Source organism: Gobio gobio (genome assembly GCF_949357685.1).
Source record: "Gobio gobio genome assembly, chromosome: 2".
NCBI classification, from domain to species: domain Eukaryota; kingdom Metazoa; phylum Chordata; class Actinopteri; order Cypriniformes; family Gobionidae; genus Gobio; species Gobio gobio.
The window spans coordinates 14302041-14321036 of record NC_137098.1 but is presented as its reverse complement, the minus strand read 5'-3'; the positions used below and the strand labels follow the sequence as shown (position 1 = coordinate 14321036).

Genomic DNA, 18996 nt, shown 5'->3' with positions numbered 1-18996 from the left:
TGCTGCGAGGGCACTACAAGAAAATTCTCTCTCCAACCCCCGTTCAGCTATACAAATTGACGAACGCAGCCACCGCGGCCATCATTAAGTAAACGCTTTAAGCATCAAGAGACGGCCAGCGGTGGCACGGTGCGGATGGGTCACGCCATCAACTAGGCTTTATCGTTATTATCGCGGGAAGACAAATTCTTATCGTGGGGAGAATTTTTACCGGTATATCGCAAACGATAAGATATCGCCCATCCCTAGTGGGTGCGCTTCAGATGCGAGCAAGAAATCTGCGGGAATTAGTAGAATTAACGTTATGTGCAACCCCGCGCGAAATTCAGACCGGTCACACCAATACTAACACGCAGTCATGAGGAAAAGTCCAGCAGAACCCCTGTTCGCCGTGTTCAGAGGATTAACCAGACTGAATGAGAGGAGGCGGTGCGTGTCACTCGCTGTCGGTCGGAGAGGAGAGCGCAGCTGATATCAATACTGTAGAAAATGAGTATCGTATCGTTTCAGATATTTCAGTATCGATATATAGCGAAATATCGATATATGGAAAGATCCAAGCCCTGGTCTAGAAACCTGCACTCCTTTGGGACTACCACAGGACCTGCACTCCCGCGGATCATGATCAACTGAGAGGATAGCTTTTTAGGAATTACAAAGGGAGCACACTTTGTGCGCATTCTGCCATGCCAAACCATGCACGCTTTTGCTTTTACGTTAAATTACTCGAAACTGTGTCAGAAAAAATCTATTTATACTTTTATGCAGGCGGGAGTGGGACAAAACATGAAGCGAGAAGGTATATTTAAATGTTTTAATTTGGCAGCTCAGTGAAGTAATATATTATATTCTTCTTCTCTTCAGTGGGGACTTCTCTTCTTAGCTTCTTCTCTTCAGTTCACCCCACTCATCTTCTCACGGCTCTACGCTTACAGTTTTCTTGAGGAGCACTTGTGCTTTGACACAGTCAAAAATTTAGGAGCACCTTCTGATCAATAACACACATTCCAAATATAACTTTCCCATTACAGGACGATCTTTGTCCCTTTACATTAATGTCCAGGGGCATTTTTGACATTATAAGAGCAATGTTTTCTAATCTTATTAAATGTATGCATCATCTTTTGTCAATTTCTTCAATTAAAATAGAAAAGTTTTTTTGTTAATTGTTAATTTAAACAATAAATTCAGTTAGAGCGATAAGACACAACCAGACTGTTACCAATCTAATTAAATCAGCATCAAAAGATCAATCTTAGCACTGTAGAAGTAGCACCGCAGCTCTAGCTGAAGTGGCATTAGACACATTTACATTTACAGCTCATGGGTAAATGTTGTAAATATAAGTTTTTGAATTTAGAAATAGGCTATGTACAAGTTAATGTGTACATACATATGTGTTTTCATCTGTTACTTTACTCACACAACGTTTATAAGTGTTAGATAAAGCAATGCAATGTTACATTTAATAATAAACCATTCGATCTGCATCGCCTGTACAACTTTGAAGATGATTTCTATAGTTTTAAACGCTTAAAACACAAACCTTTCTCCAGCAGAATCACAACAGATGCAGGAGCGAGGCGCAGCCTTATGACGTCACATCACCACACCAAAATAAAAGTCTCGTTCACACTCTACAGTCTACAATCACAGACGTGCACACATACAAATAATACAAGAGATTACAGAAATTCAGAGTTGAATGTATTAGTGAAATACATACTTAAATACATGTTGTTCAAGGATGAGCTGAAAATATTAGGAAACTAGACTTTGTCTAAAGGTTAAAACTGTATTGTTTAGGAGAATACCTTTTAAATAATATAAATTATATATTTATTTATATAAATGTGTGTATCAGCACTGAAATGCATAAACATGTTATGAAGTTTTTTCTCTCCTGATATTAAAAATGTTTAAAGTAATATGTACAAAATATGTTAATTAATTTGAGTCTAAAAATACCTGAAATAGGCGTACAATGTCAAACTAGAGTAAAGTTTGTAAACAAACTTTGAAGTTAACTTGATAAAGCTAGACCTGAAGTTCATTTAAAGTTTAAAGGTTTGAAGTTTACAGTTTTTCTCAATCGCTATGACAATTCTTTCAATACTTTTTAACAAATTTCCTAAACTCAAAACGCACCAACACACCTACAGAACACAATTGGCAAAACGGTTAATTTCATGCTCAAAATCACAAATCGTAAACTAAACTCCAACACTAATTTTCAAAGTACGATAATTCACTAAAACAATACACTATTGTAGTGTAAGGGATTTTCGGATCAAATATCTCTTTTGGGGGAATTGATTCACATAATCAATGAACATATGAGCACGGTAACGTTAACACGATCGACAGTTTAATGCAACAACTTATGAGCATGAAGCACAAGACACACATTTAGATGAAAAATGAATACAAGACTTATTGAGCTATTCTAAGACATACAATCTAAACTAATGAAAACACACATACTCATTCATACAGTTTGCAGGAAAAGGATGATATTTGTTTGAGGAGTTGAGTCCCAACTTTCCAGCTTTAGCAGCTATTTCTTAAACCACGACCTGAGAGAATCAAGTAATTAAACCCTAAGTGTGTCTGCTCGACACAATTTCCATCAGCTCGGCCAGAAATGAAAGCTGTACCTGCGTTTCTGACTGCTCTCTGAAGCGCGGGATCTTTTCGTCAGGGAGGGCTGCGGCGCTGATTGGCTGGCGGGCGGTCGTTGCGTTTGCTCCGCTGGGAGGTTGTCGAGGGTGGCTCCGCTGGGAGGAGCTTGTCTCGGTTTCTGGTTGCACTGAGTAAGGCTTCGTCGTTGCTATGCAACTGCTGGAGGAGCTCACTGAAGTTCGTCGGCGTGGTTCAGACGGAGTTGTTGAGTTCAGAAAGAGCTTTGGTGGCTCATAGTGCTGGTGAAACGTGCAGACAAGATGATGATGAAGATGAGTCAGCCACGGTGTGGTCACTGCAAATAGTGGCTAGACGCACAAAACAATGTCTCAAGCAAAAAGCATCAACTGTTGATCTCTGTCTTAACAGATCCATTTGGTCCGCCCCTGGAGGTGTTCCAGCCAATCAGATATTGTTGTGGGCGGGTCTCCCGCCCAGCGCTCCCGTTCTCGCATATCTTTAGCGTTTTGCCTAATGTGATCAGTGATAGCAGATTCCACTGGCTTCTGATGAGCATTTCAAATGCATCATTTTCATATTGCAAATATGGTACATTATACAGAACTGTGCTCTGGACAGAAATATGGGTCATCATTTAACTATTTCATACATACCAAACAGCACATGTTTCCCATATATGGAGGGCATGATGATAGTGATTATGATGGGGTAACTGTCTAGTTATATAACACTCCGCAGATCCTATGAGACATACATAATACATTGATACTATATTTCTTAGTGATTTCCCCGGTACTAAAACATATGTTTGAAAAGGAGAATCATGCAACAATCGGTGGCACTGAAATTGTTTGACCCTGGACAAAGTCATTGTGCGTGATTCATATAGTTCAGTTCATAGTCTGTTACATAGAAGTCTTTGTATGTGGATTACTAAAGCCGCGTTTCCACCGAAATTACCCGGAACTATTTGTACCAGGAACTTTTTTCCCAGGAACTTTTTTCCCAGGAACTTTTTCTCCCCCAGACCTGCTACAATCTGCGTTTCCACCGCGGTCTAAAGTACCGGGGAGATTAGGCAAATTAGTCCGGTGACGTGGCAATGCGCGCGGCTGCTTCTCCCAGTTACCGACGGACAGTAATCACTTTTGCGCGATACTGTCTGCAACAATAACAAGTGTAGGTGATGCAAGCAGCGCTGTTTTTGCTGATTATGTACACACATTACCAACACTGTTTATTTAAACGTGCACTTTCACCTGGTTTGACCATTTTAATGCAAAATGGGATGATGGGCAATCCAAAATCTGAATGTGTTGTAATAGCTCAATTCCAAAACAAAACATTTTCTATTAAAGGATAATGAGGTTTCAGTCATGACAGATGTGTGAAAAGTTAATTGAATGAAAACAATAGACTGAATTAAGCAGTTGAAATATTAGGTACTAGACTGCAAGTATTTTATTTTTTATCACAATAACATCTCTTAACATTCACAACAAAAAAAAAATTCACATGACTAGTATTACAATATGCTTCATTAAATGCATAATTTTAGAGACTTCTTCCTCAAATTTGAAATGAAGCAGGACCACACTTATGGCTTCACTTAAGTTGTGGTTATAAGTTATTATACTACATTCACATAGTTATACATTTAAAAATATAATATTTGGGTTTTCTAGATATGTTTATGTGCATATTCAGAAAGACTTGCGAGCAGCAGCCCTTTTATTTGCTTCCTACACTATATGAATACAATTAGAATGTGGTTATATAGTTAGAATGTGGAAATTAAAGACACAGTGACATTTTACACATTTGACTTTATTTTAGACAGATTAGTTCTTACAAAATTAAAATAAAAGTGTGCAAAGACAAATAAATTACTAGAACAATAAAATGAAAATATAAAATGTGAAAACAACAATATAAAAAAAGTGTATTTTTCAGTAACCTGTCCAAGAGCTGTGCCAACACGGCCCGCTTAGCATCCTCCATGTCCCTCAGTGCATCAAAAAAGTCACAGTCCCTTTTCCTTTTCTCTAAGTAGAAAAATTGCACAGAAACACATGGAAATTAACACACAAGGCAACCATGAAACAATAGAAACCATCAATTAATTATTTAAAGTGTTTTCACTACAAATAATGAACAATTGTTTGCCCAGCTTGAACAATGCCCAGTGTGCAATTTTTATCATGGGCAATTTAAGTTTACAATTAAAAACAACAAAACCATTAAGGATTACACATCAGTTTTTAAATATATACACATTTTTGTCAGCTTTATAACGTACTGGTGACCGCGGGGGAAAACACGCTGGTCTCCGTTGCCTGCGATTCATCAGGGCCACTCGTTACGTCTGGAAAAGCACGTTGAAAAAAGTTACTGCAACGTGTTTAAACACTGCAACGAGTTTAATAGATGATACCAAGATGAGATATTTACCTTCAACCCACTCGGATTCCTGGATGGTTTCCAACAACGCACTAGCCGAGTCTTTCGTTACCGCTGCCCTAGAAAAGGACGGTCTGTGTCCCAGCAACGCGTCCAGGCGGTCATACCACTTGTTGATACGCCGGTCGGAACCGCTCCGGTTGTTATGATCCTTTAATTTCTTGTAATCTTGTCTTTAATTTCTTCAACTTCTCTCTGCACTGTTTTCCAGTGTGACTGGAACCGAGTCGATATCTTCAGGTATAACGTTACCTTTTCATTACGGGTCGCCGTTTCCAGTTCCCGCTGGATGTCCTCCTCCGCATATATGCTCAATAAAGCCTGAACCTCGTCGTCGGTCCATCGGTCGAATTTTTTGTTGAACTCCATTGTTGCAAAAAAAATATTTACTGAACGCAAAACCCACGGAACCCACCTCGCAAAAGACTTGTAAATATGGCGGTGGAAAAAAAAAATAGCTGCGAGAGCTCAACCAATCAGCATGTTCAGCGCCCAAGTCCCACCCCCGAAAGTTCGCGAACTTTCGAAAAGTCCCACCTCGCAAGCAGGGCCGTTTGGAGGGGGAAATATTTACCCGGAACTTCATTTAGACCCTGGTTCCTGCGGTCGAAACACACCGAGTTCCCCCCCAAAGTTCCTGGTTCCAGGGTAAAGTTCCTGCGGTGGAAACGCGGCTTAAGAGGGTCTTTGAGAAATGGTCATTGTCAAAGGAGGGGGAGTGTGTTTCAACCCAGGTTTTTGGGATCTCCTGAATGCTTGCTAATGGCCCATCCAGGAAGCGTTTAGCACTCTATTGGGTCCAGGTAATTTTGTTACTTTACGGCGGGATGATAAATGGTGTCTGGTCCTTCCCGGGCCATCCACAAGTACCCACTGTTCGTGGAACAAAGGAATGTCTGTCTGTTGTTTAACGTGTCCTTGTGAATTGGGTTTGAGATGGGCCAGACATCTGGACGACCGGACTTTTGGGGGGACTAGTAAGAAGTTGGCCAACTGCCCCCAGGCTGAGTTTTGTGACTCACTCATCAGAAGATTGAGAAAGGGGGTCAGGGAGTCCCTGAAGTCGAATGTGTCTGTGAATCGATGCCTGTTCCATAGACAATCCTGCAACATTAATACAAAGTATAAAAGAGAATAAAGAAACATGAATTTAGATGTTTGTGACTGCTATCCGGATGTCACACCAAAGGTGTGTAATCCTGTAAAATACAAAGGAACAGTAAGTGTGTAATAATAATTTAACACTGTATACTGTTGCACAAATGGCAAAATATCTTCATCACTAAACAATGAGTGCTCATAAAAATATTGTTTCACTATGTAAAAAACAATCTTGATGAGGACAGTGCTAAGTGGGAGCTATTGGCCACCCAGATTATTGTTTGCAGTCATTTGTGTGATTGTAACTGAGAGAGATGTCAGTCTCTGTACCTGCAGCTAAAATACAACAAAACAAGCATCATTTCCTCTTCATATGGGACATCTGATTACCACAGCAGTTGCTTACATCTGTTAATATTAAATAAACTATCGCTTCAGCTGATCTCTAACTTAGTTTCAGTAAACACAGAAATGAACCGATCAAACTGTACATACATACCTCTGCTGCTTAGCCATGATCTCTAACTGTGGTCGAATGCTGATGACATAACACCCAGGTGGGCCAATCAGGATCTCTCTCTGGTGATTGCCACCTTATCTGTGTTTTTGGTTTTACTACTGTTACATTAAGGTGCAATGGTTTGTATTTACACCATTTATTTATTTTTCTTTACAGCTTGCCAGTTCATTAACATCAGTAATTATATGTAACTAATTCAAATTGTAATTCATAATTGTTACATGCAAACACTCAAAATTAGAGTCTAATGTGTCTGTCTAATCTGTGCCACTACTGTAGCAACAACCCTCAGAAGAATACAGCTAAGATCCCACGCCTCACCATCAACTGCATAGGCGTAATTATTGGCTTATTCTGGTCAATAAACTTTAATATCACTCAATAAGTGCCATAATTAATGAGGATAAAACTTTCACTTTAGAATAGGAGGTCAAATTGTCTTTATTACACTATTAATTGTCTTTATTACACTGTCAGCCCTCGTGGGTCGAGCTTATGCCTCCACCGGCGAGGCTGCGTCAGCTCTACAAACCATGGCCGTACTTCAGGTGTTTCAGGCCAAACTTCTCCGCTCACTGGATGAGTCTGTCCCAGACCTGGAAGCTTTTAAGGATCTCTGCAGCGCCACTGATATGGCCCTGAGAGCGACCAAAGCCACCGCCCAGGTGATCGGGAAATCCATGGCCAGTCTGTCTGTGCTTGGGCGTCATCTCTGACTGAGATGAAGGAGTCGGACAAAGCCTCCTTTTTGGATGCCCCATCTCCTCCTCCGGCCTATTTGGCCCTGTAGTAGTGGGTTTTGCAGAGCGCTTCACAGAGGCACAAAAAGCTTTGCAGGCCATGAAATATTTCGTGCCCCCCCAAAAATGTTCTGCATCTGGCCGTCAGAACAAGGGTCCGCCTCCCCAGCAGCTGAAGGCAGCACTGGCGAACACACAGCCTCTCTTTGTCTCTAGACCAAGACAGCAGTCATGCTCCGCGAGCCGCAACAGACAGCCTGAGCATTAGGGACCTCAACCTAATGGCCCGTTTCCACTGAGCAGTTCGGTACGGTATGGTACGCATTTATTTGCGTTTCCACTGTCAAAAGTTGTGACTGGTACCAAAATGCCGAACAGTACCGTACCACTTTTTTCGGTACCCTTCCGTTGGGGTACCTAGCAAGGGTACCTAGCGGTACTAAAGGGTGGAGCTAGACTCACTGCAGAACGCTGATTGGTTGACAGAGAATCGTCACTTGCGCGTGGGGGGGGGGGGGGGGTCGACAACACAAGAGGCGCCATTTTTAAATCACAAGATTGCAAAACAATGTCGGCGCGCAGCTTAACGTTACCGTGGTCGACCCAGGAGGTGCAGATCTTGCTGGGTATCCTCGGTGAAGAAAGGGTACAAAGGGAACTAGATGGCATGGTGAGGGGTTTCTAAGAGGATGGCTACCGAGGGGTTCCAGCGGACGTCCGAGCAGTGCCGCATTAAAAGTAAAAAACTGCGGTGTGACTACCGTAAGGTGAAAGACCACAACAGCCGGAGTGGTGTTCACAGAAAGAAATGGAAGTGGTTCGATATGATGGACGCCATCTACGGACACAGACCGTTGAGTTTGGGAAGAGAAGGAGGCATCGATACGGCCACCTCGTTGCTGGAGTCGATGATGGAGTCTGTCGGTAAGTTCGTATAACTAGTTGTGAAATAAAGTATACAACGATCACGGTAAAGCTTACTTTCAATGCACAACTTTTGAGCAAGCCTTTTGTTTGTTTGTTTGTTTGCAAGCCAGTGAGGTATCAACCAAGATTTGCAAGCTAGCAAGACGCTAGTTTATTAGCCAGTGGTGGACGGAGTACAAATCTAGAAACGTACTTAGTACAGATACCCTAATATATATTACTATTATTACTACTAAACATATTCTATTAAAGATATATGGGTCTAATGATAGAGCTTAATATAAGAGCTCAGTCTGAAATCATTATGCAATATCAGAGATGTGAAAATATGCCCACATTCAATGGGCTTAAACAGTACAGCAATGTTGTGGGGTAAAATGGCAATATTGTGCTTTGGAATGTAGTGAAGTAAAAGTTTCTCAAAATAGAAGTACTCTGATAAAATATAAAACTTAAAAAAATGATTATGTACAGTAACAAAGTAAAAATGCTTTTTTACTGTCCACTGCTGTAATTGGCTAAAAAAGAGGTGGGTAAACTATAAATTTTGGGTGACCGTATCGTGGTCACGGTAAGGTGGGCCACTGCCTACCGGTGTATAGCGTATCCTGATGATAGCTATTGTTCTCAGAGAGAACAAAAATATTTAAGAGAGATAGAGAGGGGAGGCTTATATCCAGGGGTTCCAATGCAATGCACTTGTACATAATGATTAGATTTGGGATTATTTTCATAGTCGATTAATCTGTTGAATATTTTCTCAAGTAATCGATTAGTTGTTTGGTCTGTCTGAAAAATGTGGATCAGTGTTTCCCAAAAGCCCAGGATGACGTCCTCAAATGTCTTGTTTTGTCCACAACTCAGTTTACTGTCACATATGAGAGAACACACTAGAACATATTCTCATTAAACAAGCTGGAACCAAAGAATTTTACTTTTGTCTTAAAAATTTGCATCAGCCAATGAGATTGCGCATTTAGAGTTTAATCACCCCTTTTACTTTCATGATTGGTTGCTGATAAAAAGGAAATGACCATATTTGGATCAGACAGCATTGAACAGAAGAGCGAGAGCTTTGTGTTGATGATGACAGGGTGCAGACAGCGATCGCTTGCGATTGCATTTAGAATGTAAACTTTTGATGAATTTATGAGAAATGTACAGACGCAAACAGGGAGGAAAACTCCCATTGATTTTTCTCCATAAGGATTTAGATTATCAGCCATAATGTCTAAAACATCTGAGGTAGACTGACCACGAGTTGTGAAACGAAAGTTTCTGCTTCTGTAGCTAGAGGTCTGTAAGAAAAATTACACTACCCACAGTCCTAAGCTTAACAGCGGCGCCTCTGATTAGTCCAACTCGCTGTTATTACCATAGAAACATTTACCGTACCCTCGCACGGCTGTAGCGATAACAATAACTAGCTAGCTGACTAGCAAAGGGAGCTTGTTGTCACAAACTTTCAGTGGTTTAAATACCAGAGAATGCATATAATTACATCCAGTTATTTATCTGATAATAATGTATCCTGAATTTTACTGGGAAAAGGAAGAGGTGACTTGTTTAGTCAGTGGCATGAATCTAACCGTGAACCAAATTAACCCCAAAAACATAAAGTTTAGTACTGTTTTCCGAGCTCACTCACTTTGGGCTTGTAGCCGAGCCCGTTTGCTGGCATTTGGAGGAGGGCTGCTGTCTTGACGGCACTTAAAAAATTGCCGGATATCCATGTTTGAATCTTTTGAACGAATCTTTGATATGACTCGGGACTACCGAGTTGTCTCAGAGAGTGATTCGTTCATTTTGTGTTGACCGCGCATGCGCATTACGCAACAAATGGGTTCTGATTCTGAATCGACAGGTGAGATCCGAGTCTTTTGTTCTTCCTGTCAGTCCCATAGACGGAAAGAGAAAAGATTCGTTCATTTTGCTGAACGAGACTCAAAGATCCGAGTCAGTAAAATGATCCGGACTTCCCACAGTTGCAGCGCAATATGAAAGACTTCGTCTAACTGTACAACAAACAACCAATGAAAATGAACAATATGAAACTAAAACGACATAAGCTTAATTTAAAATGGCTTAGGAACTGTAGGCTTTTTAGAGGTGGATAAACTCAATTTAGAGGTGGATAAACGCACTTTGGAGGTGGGTAAACGCTATTTCCGAATTTTGGGAGGTGCGTAAACGGCGTTTACGTGCGTTTAGCCTCCACTACATCCCTGGTCAGGAGGAAACAGAGGGACTTGATGAGATGTTGTCCACCCCTGAGAGCTCAAGTGCGCCTGCCAGTGTCAGGACATCGACACCGACACCACCAGAAACCACTGATCCATCTACTTCGAGTGAACCCCGGCGTATCGGTAAGACGTGAATACCAGAGTGAAAAGTCACTCACTGTTATTATTATTATAGTATTATACAGATTTTATACAGTATAATCTAGAAATTGCGTTGTAGTACTCTAGATGCCTCCCCCTTATATTGGTTTGCCAAAAGCAAAGGAAAAAATCTTTTGCTAACCAGCCAACATTCCTGTCTGTTTTGAATTTCTAGGCAAGAGGAAAAGGGGGCAACATAATGTTGTTTGCACATATTTTTTCTGTTGTTGCACAGCACTTTGTTTTTAAGCATTTGTTTGACTTTCCAAATTAAAGTACTTTTTATCACCTTGTGTGTCTTGTCATGTGTTCAATTGCCGTCTCACAGGTTTCCTATCGTATGTCATTTGATTAATATTCCTGCCATCTGGTGTCAATGATGCCAGAGTGAATGGACATTTTGTTTACTACCTTGATAAAATGGCCATTTGGGAGATTATGCTTAACTTTAACATACAAAATAGTTGTTAAAGTGTTATTTACTCAGTACTCAAATCTGATTTTTAAAGTAACCTCTTGCAAGTAAAATCTAAATTTCTTTCTACATGGTATAGCAAAGAGTAAAAAGTCCTCTCTTTTACCAAATATGAAGAGGCAGGGTAAAAGAAAAAGCTATTTATTTGTGTTCATGATATCAATCAAAACAGGTAAACAAAACAACCTAGCATTTACACAAGTGTGCCTTTGCTAAATGTATAACAGATTTAACTGTTCAACTGTACAGGCTCTGCAGTAACAGGTGTGTCCCATTCGTGCTGGTAATCCTCTCCATGACTTTCACAAAGATTGTGCAGAGCACAAGTCAACACCATAGATTTCACCAGTTCAATGTCGCTGTCATTCCTCTTCATAAGGCACCGCCACCTCCCTTTGAGTCTCCCAAAAGCATTTACCACCACCCGAGCCCTGCACACTTTCTTGTTATAGGTCAGTTGTTCTGCTGTCAGCCGGCTATTGTCAGGGAATGGTTTTAGGAGCCAATTCTGCAAAGGATAGGCAGAGTCTCCCAGCACATAATAGCCAGCAGTAACCCCACAGATGTTCCTGGTGCAAGCTGGGTAAAGGCTTCCACGCTCAACTAGCTCCCACAATGAGGACAGTCTCAGAACCCGAGCATCATGCAAACTCCCAGCCATTCCTGCATATACACTCCAAAATAGTCCTTTTCCGTCGCCTACTCCCTGCAGGATGATGGAATGCCAGCCTTTTCTGTTGAAGTAATCACAGTGGTACTCCTTTGGGGCTATTATGGGTATGTGTGACCCATCAATGGCACCAACACACTGCGGAAGTCCCCATCGGTTCTCTAAGTAGGCTGCTGTCTCTTTAAGCTTCTGCCGGTCAGGAAAACAAATCTGTTCTGGAACTAACCATATGCAAGCGGCCTCGCAGAATTCCTGGACGCACCGACACACTGTTGTTTTGCTGATTCCAAAAAGACGGCCAATACTTCTGTAGACGCTGTTGGTTGCCAGCTTCCATAGTGCGATGGCAACTCTTTTCTTTAGGGGAACACACACTCTGAAGTTTGTGTCCTGCTTTTCCATTGCTGGATGCAGCTTGGCACAAAGGAACAGAAATGTTTCTTCAGACATCCTGAAGTTGTGCACCCACTGTGTGCGTGTGAATCCTGGAACGATCACATCCCACCACTCATTTGAGCGTCTGAACGTCCAAATGGTTGGTCTGCAGCGCCAATTTCGCACCAGATTGTTTTCTTTATGTGTTTTTTTTAGATAATCAATGTTAAAACAATGTAGCAGTTTTGGACGATGTGTTAAGGTTCTTTAATTAAAAGTTAAACTATCATAGACCAGCTGAAACAATACATAGTCAACATGAAATTACAGCATTGAAAGTGTTACTCCACCAGAGAGGGCACTTTCATTGAAGCACAAAGAAACACTAGCCAACACATATAGACTAACTATTTTTGCAAAATTACAGGCAGTACAGATAATCAGTCATTCCCCACAACTAGTATTGCACTTGTAATAATAAAGGCATTATACAGATTCATGTGAGTGATTGATGATCTCAAAATGTAACCACAGTTTTTATTAATATAATGAATAGACTGTAGTTTACAGTTATCACAGTTGTATGATTTTTACAGATAAAGGACTGGTTTCACTGGCAGGGCTTATTGTACTTATTTATTCTTACTGTAGGCAGTGTTGGGGTAGTTACTCAAAAAAAGTAATTAGTTACTAGTTACATCTGTAAATTGTAATGAGATTACTTTACTAGTTACTGTATTTGAAAAGTAACTACACTACTTATTACTTTACTTTCCCATTTCTTAATTTACCGTGTAGATATATGGACAAACATCATGGCTCTATGGCAGTGTTTCCCCAAACAAACAAAAAGGACTACTGTCAAATAAAGATAAAGAAAATAATAAGAACAAATAATTTAAATACAAGCAGCAGCACAAATAAATACTATTGAGCAAAGACACTAATAAAATAAACAATGCTTTTCAGGTTTTTCAGGTACGTCTAACATTAGTTTTCAGGTACAGAAATCAAATGTAAAATAACATTGCATATTTGACTGTATAAATTAAACATTAATCCTATTAAATTTACAAAATCTATTCAATCAAGAGCAGTGAGTGATGCCCTTTTCTTTTGTTGTTTGACATTAAACAGACAGCAGGAAAGGCTACTGCCCCTTTAAGACCTAATAAAACTGCCCCTTTAAGACCTAATAATACTGCCCCTTTAAGACCTAATGCTCGGATATGCGTCGTTTTAATGCTGCCTTCACGTGCTATCGGAATTATCGTAAATACGAGTTTCCTAGGTAAAAATTGTACATGAACGCCCTCTGATGTCGTGTTTACCACTGGGAAGTTCGGAAATAATTTTGATACCCCAATTCCCGAGATGGGCGTGTCATAAGCTTTAAACATGGTGGCGGAGAGAACTACTGCTGTGGCAGGTGTGGTTTTATTGTTTTTTTTTTCCAAAACAGCTTGGTTGTCTTGTCTTGACATTAATGTAGTATATATTTACATAGTAATCATATGAAGTGTATTGTATGTTTGGTACACAGCGAAAATAGCCTGCATTTGACTGAAATTACAGAATCAGCAGAAAGCGGACTATCTGGAATGTTTAGGTTGTCGGTGCATGGGAGACTACAAATGATGATGGTTTTAATAAGATTTTCCCAATAAATAGGCAAGAATAACCTGGTGTCCACCATGATTCCTGTTCACTCCGACAACAAAGCACTTGAATGCAACAAGCTCGTAATCACGACTTCTAAAGTGGGAATTAGGAAATTTCCGATAGCACGTGAAGGCAGCATATACAGACTATGTCTGCTAGGATACTCATCAAGATGGGCATGTTGACATAGTTTTGTGTGAGTTTGTCCGTTCAAGAGCCAAACTTGAAAGAGAACTCAATATTTGTGCACTGTGAGACGTGTGCGCGCTTTCGGATGAGTGCACATAGACAAAATATTCTCACAGCGCGCGCAACTTCTCATTTGTGATGACGGCGAAAATGACTGGTATTCGAACATTCTGCAGCACTATATGCATTGAACAAAGTTTACAAAGAGAGAATTTGAAGGACTTTTACACGGCATCCATGCTCTTGTCAGACGGCACCTCGGTTGGGAAACACTGTTCTATGGCAACGGTGCACGCAGCACTTAAACATATCAGATCTTTACACACAGGCAAACGCGGCTTGAGTAACGCAGGAAAGCGCGTTCCTATAGTCTAGTAAAGTAGTGTAGTTACCAATATTTTTAGTGTAATGCGTTACTTTACTTCGTTACCCAAAAAAGTAATATCGTTACTGTAATCCGTTATTTTGTAACTCGTTACCCCCAACACTGACTGTAGGGTTATTTAATTTATAAGAATATTTGTTAGTTAGCACATGACAGTACATGAGACGGAATACTTTGTAATACACAACATAAAAAAGTTAGCTAGTTTAAGCTTACCCTCCTGCACCGTCGTTTTTGTCTTGCCTTGCGCGGTTGTCCGTCTCGTCCCAGCTCCTTAACATTTCCCGAATTTCCCTCTATTTTCTGGCTGTGTTTTTCCTTGCAGACTGCAGCCTTTTATCAAACAAAGCTTGTCTCCTCCTTGTTATAAACAGCCACATGCCGAGAAACAAGAACAAGATCTGCTGTAAGGTCTCCATCGTTCTTCTTCGCGCGCACGAATGACGTCAACCGATGCTTTCCGTCATACACCACGCCTATCAAGTGACGTTGATTACTACTTTATGGCATACACCACGCCTATCAAAAAGGGTACTGTTGGCAGTGGAAACACTCGCCGAATTCATGGTTTACCGACCCGAACCGTACCGTACCGTACTGTACCGCTCAGTGGAAGCGAGCCATTAGCGGATGTCTTCGGATAGGAGATAATCATTTCAACTTGATTTAAAAAAAAATAAAAGTAATAATTCAATATCTTTAAAACACATTACAAAGTACTCTTTCATGTGGTAAAGCGCCAGCTTTATTGGTACTAAATTATTAGCAGGTGACTTCTCGCGGCGAAGACAACGGAGGTTCCCATGAATCACGCCTCTCCCCTGACTGCGTGGTGGAACTATCTATCACACAGCTTTTGAATGGCTGAATCCATCCACACGTTCCCTCCAGGACACACCGGGAAGCAAACTGGTCAGGTTTTCGCAAATATATTCACGGCTGTGGTTCGGCCACGAGGCTGCGGCCGAACCACAACAGTGAGCCCGTATTTATTGTGGTCAACAATTACAGTAGATTTTAACCTCCATTGATGATCATTGGGATGTTGTCGTCACCACCATCAGACAGAAAACCTGACGGTGGTGACAAAAACCTACTCTTCACATGATATGCATGCTCAGGATTGTTCTTTTTTTTAACCGCTTTCTCACGAGGGAGAGCAGGGAGATAAAAGTCAGTCATGACTTTAAGGCTTCTACACAAAATTCTACAATAGTTATATTGGCAGTATGCTTTTCAACAGCCTACGGAAAACAGAAAGTGTAAAAATGTTAAATATTGCATTTACTCTTCACTTACCTTGTTGAAGTCCTTCTCTGTTGCCACTGCTTAAAGGTGGCCTGTTCGATGGCATGAATCTTTCTCGAATTTTGCCTCCAATAAAATGACCCTTTAACAACAGAGGGTTACAAAATAGTGCAATAAACATACCATTTGTTTTGCAAATGGCTACTGACAATGGAGCTGACACTTGTCATATACAAATATACAGTATTTTCATTACCAGTAGTCCCCTCTGATTCCAACACTTGACTTCCATGTGCATCAGTAAGGACATAAACCTCATTGTTCCCCATGGCCAACTTCACCTTATCTAGGATTGAAGGGACAGTTGCTTCAGACTCCAAAAATCTCACCACAGCTACTTTTGTAGAGAAAAGTTTTCCATCCCTTGGTTCAGAGATGTGAATTGATATGAAATGAACAGTTACATAAAACATTACTGTACATAGACTAGGGCTGCACAATATATAGAAATTATCGACATATCGCAAATGTATATATCGCAATATGCATATAATGCAATAACTGGGGTCTAAATTTTGTAGCTTTAATAGGAATCAGTATACTGCATATTTAATTAATACATTGAAAACTAAGCAGTGTTTTATTTTTACATTTGTTTCAGTTTCTGTTAAATAAACCTAATGTAGGCCTACTTGAAACCCTAAACCCCATGGTTTACACTGATGTTAAAATAACACTTAGTTGTTATGCTAGAGTAAAAAACACTGCTGTTCACTTTCAGAAGGATATTTTCTTGCCACAAAAAGAATGTGAAACACGTATGTAGATTATATAATTTTGAATATAAGCTCTATCTTTAAGCATTATCGTATCGCATATCGCATTTTTCTTCAATATCGTGCAGACCTAACATAGACTACTGTAAACAATTTGGATTAGAGCCATTTATGTTATGTATAGGCTATTTTGCCTCACTTGCAAATGCAAAGTGATTAATTGTAATGTGGTTGCTACCTCTGGAATGATCTTGGTGTGCTCGCACGTGGTGGCAGGTTTGAAGAGGAGGGCACGCTTAATTGAAGAAATCCAAATGAATGCCGGTGGTCTGCACCGGTTGGCGCTCGACCAAGATGGCTTTGAGTGCCTCCACCGTGATCTTCATAATGTGCCCACTCATTTAAATCAAAACTGCTGAAGTGACCATCTTCCAAAGGGAAAATAACTAAGTTGGTAGCATCAGTCAAATAAATACTGCCCACATCGATCTGAAATAAAGAGGTGTGAAGCATAAAAAGGCCAATTTACTGTCATTAAACCTACCAAACCCTGCACATGGTCATGCAATATCACTAAATTTACTCTACAAGAAAACCAAAACATTTCTCAATTAGCAAGAATCAAGTTAACGCATTCATTTGTCGATCGACGTAGCAGCTAGCGTTAACCTTTAGCAGCGATGTGTTAAAATGTTGCAATTTAACTAGGCTAATTGAGCAATCAACAGTTTATGAACACACCTGAAAAATCCGAGATATTCTCTCTGCTCGCATGCCGTCCAGTTTTAGAGAGACCTGTCTGTTGCCCCTGAAAACAATATATGTGTCCATTTCTCTAATGACCAGGTGCGGGAAGATTAATCAATTTGTCTCCTCAGGGAAAGTAACCTAATTTTAGGCTAACCTCTATCACCCCACAGGCTATCGCCCCCTTTCTGTGGTTTCTGGTAATGCAGCTCAGTTCAGAATATCCTACCGCAGGGTTTTTCAAAGTGCAAGAGTCGCGTTTCCATTACAGATTTGCGCAAAACTTTTGCTATTTTTTTCTAGATGTAAATTTAAATTTAGTCGATGTTATGCGACTAAACGTCATTTTTCCCTCTCACAATAAGTCATTCCAAAAATCATTAACGGACATTGGTAAGTTTATATCACAGCCACCGCACTAGACATTATTATTATAAATGGACGGAGACGTGGTGTGTAATCAAAGCATTAATGGCAGGGATACCCTATACTGCGAACGGCACATATAGCTATAGTCTTTTTTTAAATCACATTGGCGGGGGTCGGTGGGCCTTGCAGTATTTATTCGGAGAGGAGGGGGAGTAAAAAAGGTTGGGATTGGAACCACTGGCCTAAGGAGTTTCTGGGTGTTATATAGGCTAGCCTACTCACTTTCTGCTTTGAGGTCTTGATTGTGGCATTTCTTTGAGATTTAGAATCCAGTATTCCTGTAATAATTGTTTCTTTTATGAATTTAATAAAGAACTCTGTCTCGTATTCTGAAGCAGTCAGTGTACTTTTGTGTCCATTCGTTTTTACTTTTTTAACCCCTAATTGCTAAACAAAAAATGACCGGTTGTTGTAGCCTATTGTTAAAACGCAAAGTTGAACACCAACATTTTAATTTGAACTGTAGGCTACACCAAATGCTGCGCAAAAAAAATAAATATCGACGATTTATCAGATTTTTGCTTATTACTTTTTGACCCTTTATTAAACATGTAGATTTTACTGGTTTTCTAAGCCCAAATCACAACCTGGAAATTATATTTTTCCCGCAGTGCTGAATGAGAAGAGCCATGCATATGTCTCTGGAACCATACAGAAAGGGGATTTATAGGTGAGTTATAGGCTAATGATAGTAGGCTAAATGTGTCTGAAAAAATAACGAGGCATTTTAATGTAATTGTTTATTAATAAACTATTGTTTTCTAAATCAGTGTCAGCTAAAATCTCCGTCTCTGCTGTTAAGGATGCGGCTTTAGAGAGAAATGCACCTTTCAAATATGGATTACATCACAGGGCTCTACGCAAACATTTTTCCCAAGGAGTACATGTGCTCCTAAATTAAAAAATTTAGGAGCACACAATGAAATTTAGGAGCACAGTGAAAAAAGTTTTTTTTTTTAAATTAGTTTATTAAACAAATTATTTATTTCATACATATATTTGCACATTCAAAATCACATATTGGCCTAGACGCAAAGGATATCGGTTGTCCAGTTGGCTTTGTATGTTGGCCGTCTGGAACGCTTAGAGGTCAACCAGCGGTTCACAGCAGGAGTGGGATCAAACTCCTCGACAGAAGGCCCCTCCAGGCTGATCCTCATCAGGTCTTCGGTGGTGGAGACCCCAAGGCAGCTTCTTTTTGAAATCTTAATGCGGTTCTGCGCAGAGAAGCCTCGCTCACACTGGGCAGCTGAAATGGGCAGCAC

At 40.3% G+C, this 18996-nt stretch overlaps 1 protein-coding gene across 1 annotated transcript; it reads right to left on the bottom strand.

The window, feature by feature from the left end:
• Positions 1–11479: 11479 nt before the first annotated feature.
• On the bottom strand, positions 11480–12370 carry LOC307139794 (uncharacterized protein; the record flags this gene model as incomplete). The annotated part of the gene is made up of 1 exon (XM_079838893.1): positions 11480–12370. The coding sequence occupies one exon, from the start codon at positions 12368–12370 to the stop codon at positions 11480–11482; it is 891 nt and encodes a 296-aa protein (XP_079695019.1).
• Between the last annotated feature and the right edge of the window lie 6626 nt (positions 12371–18996).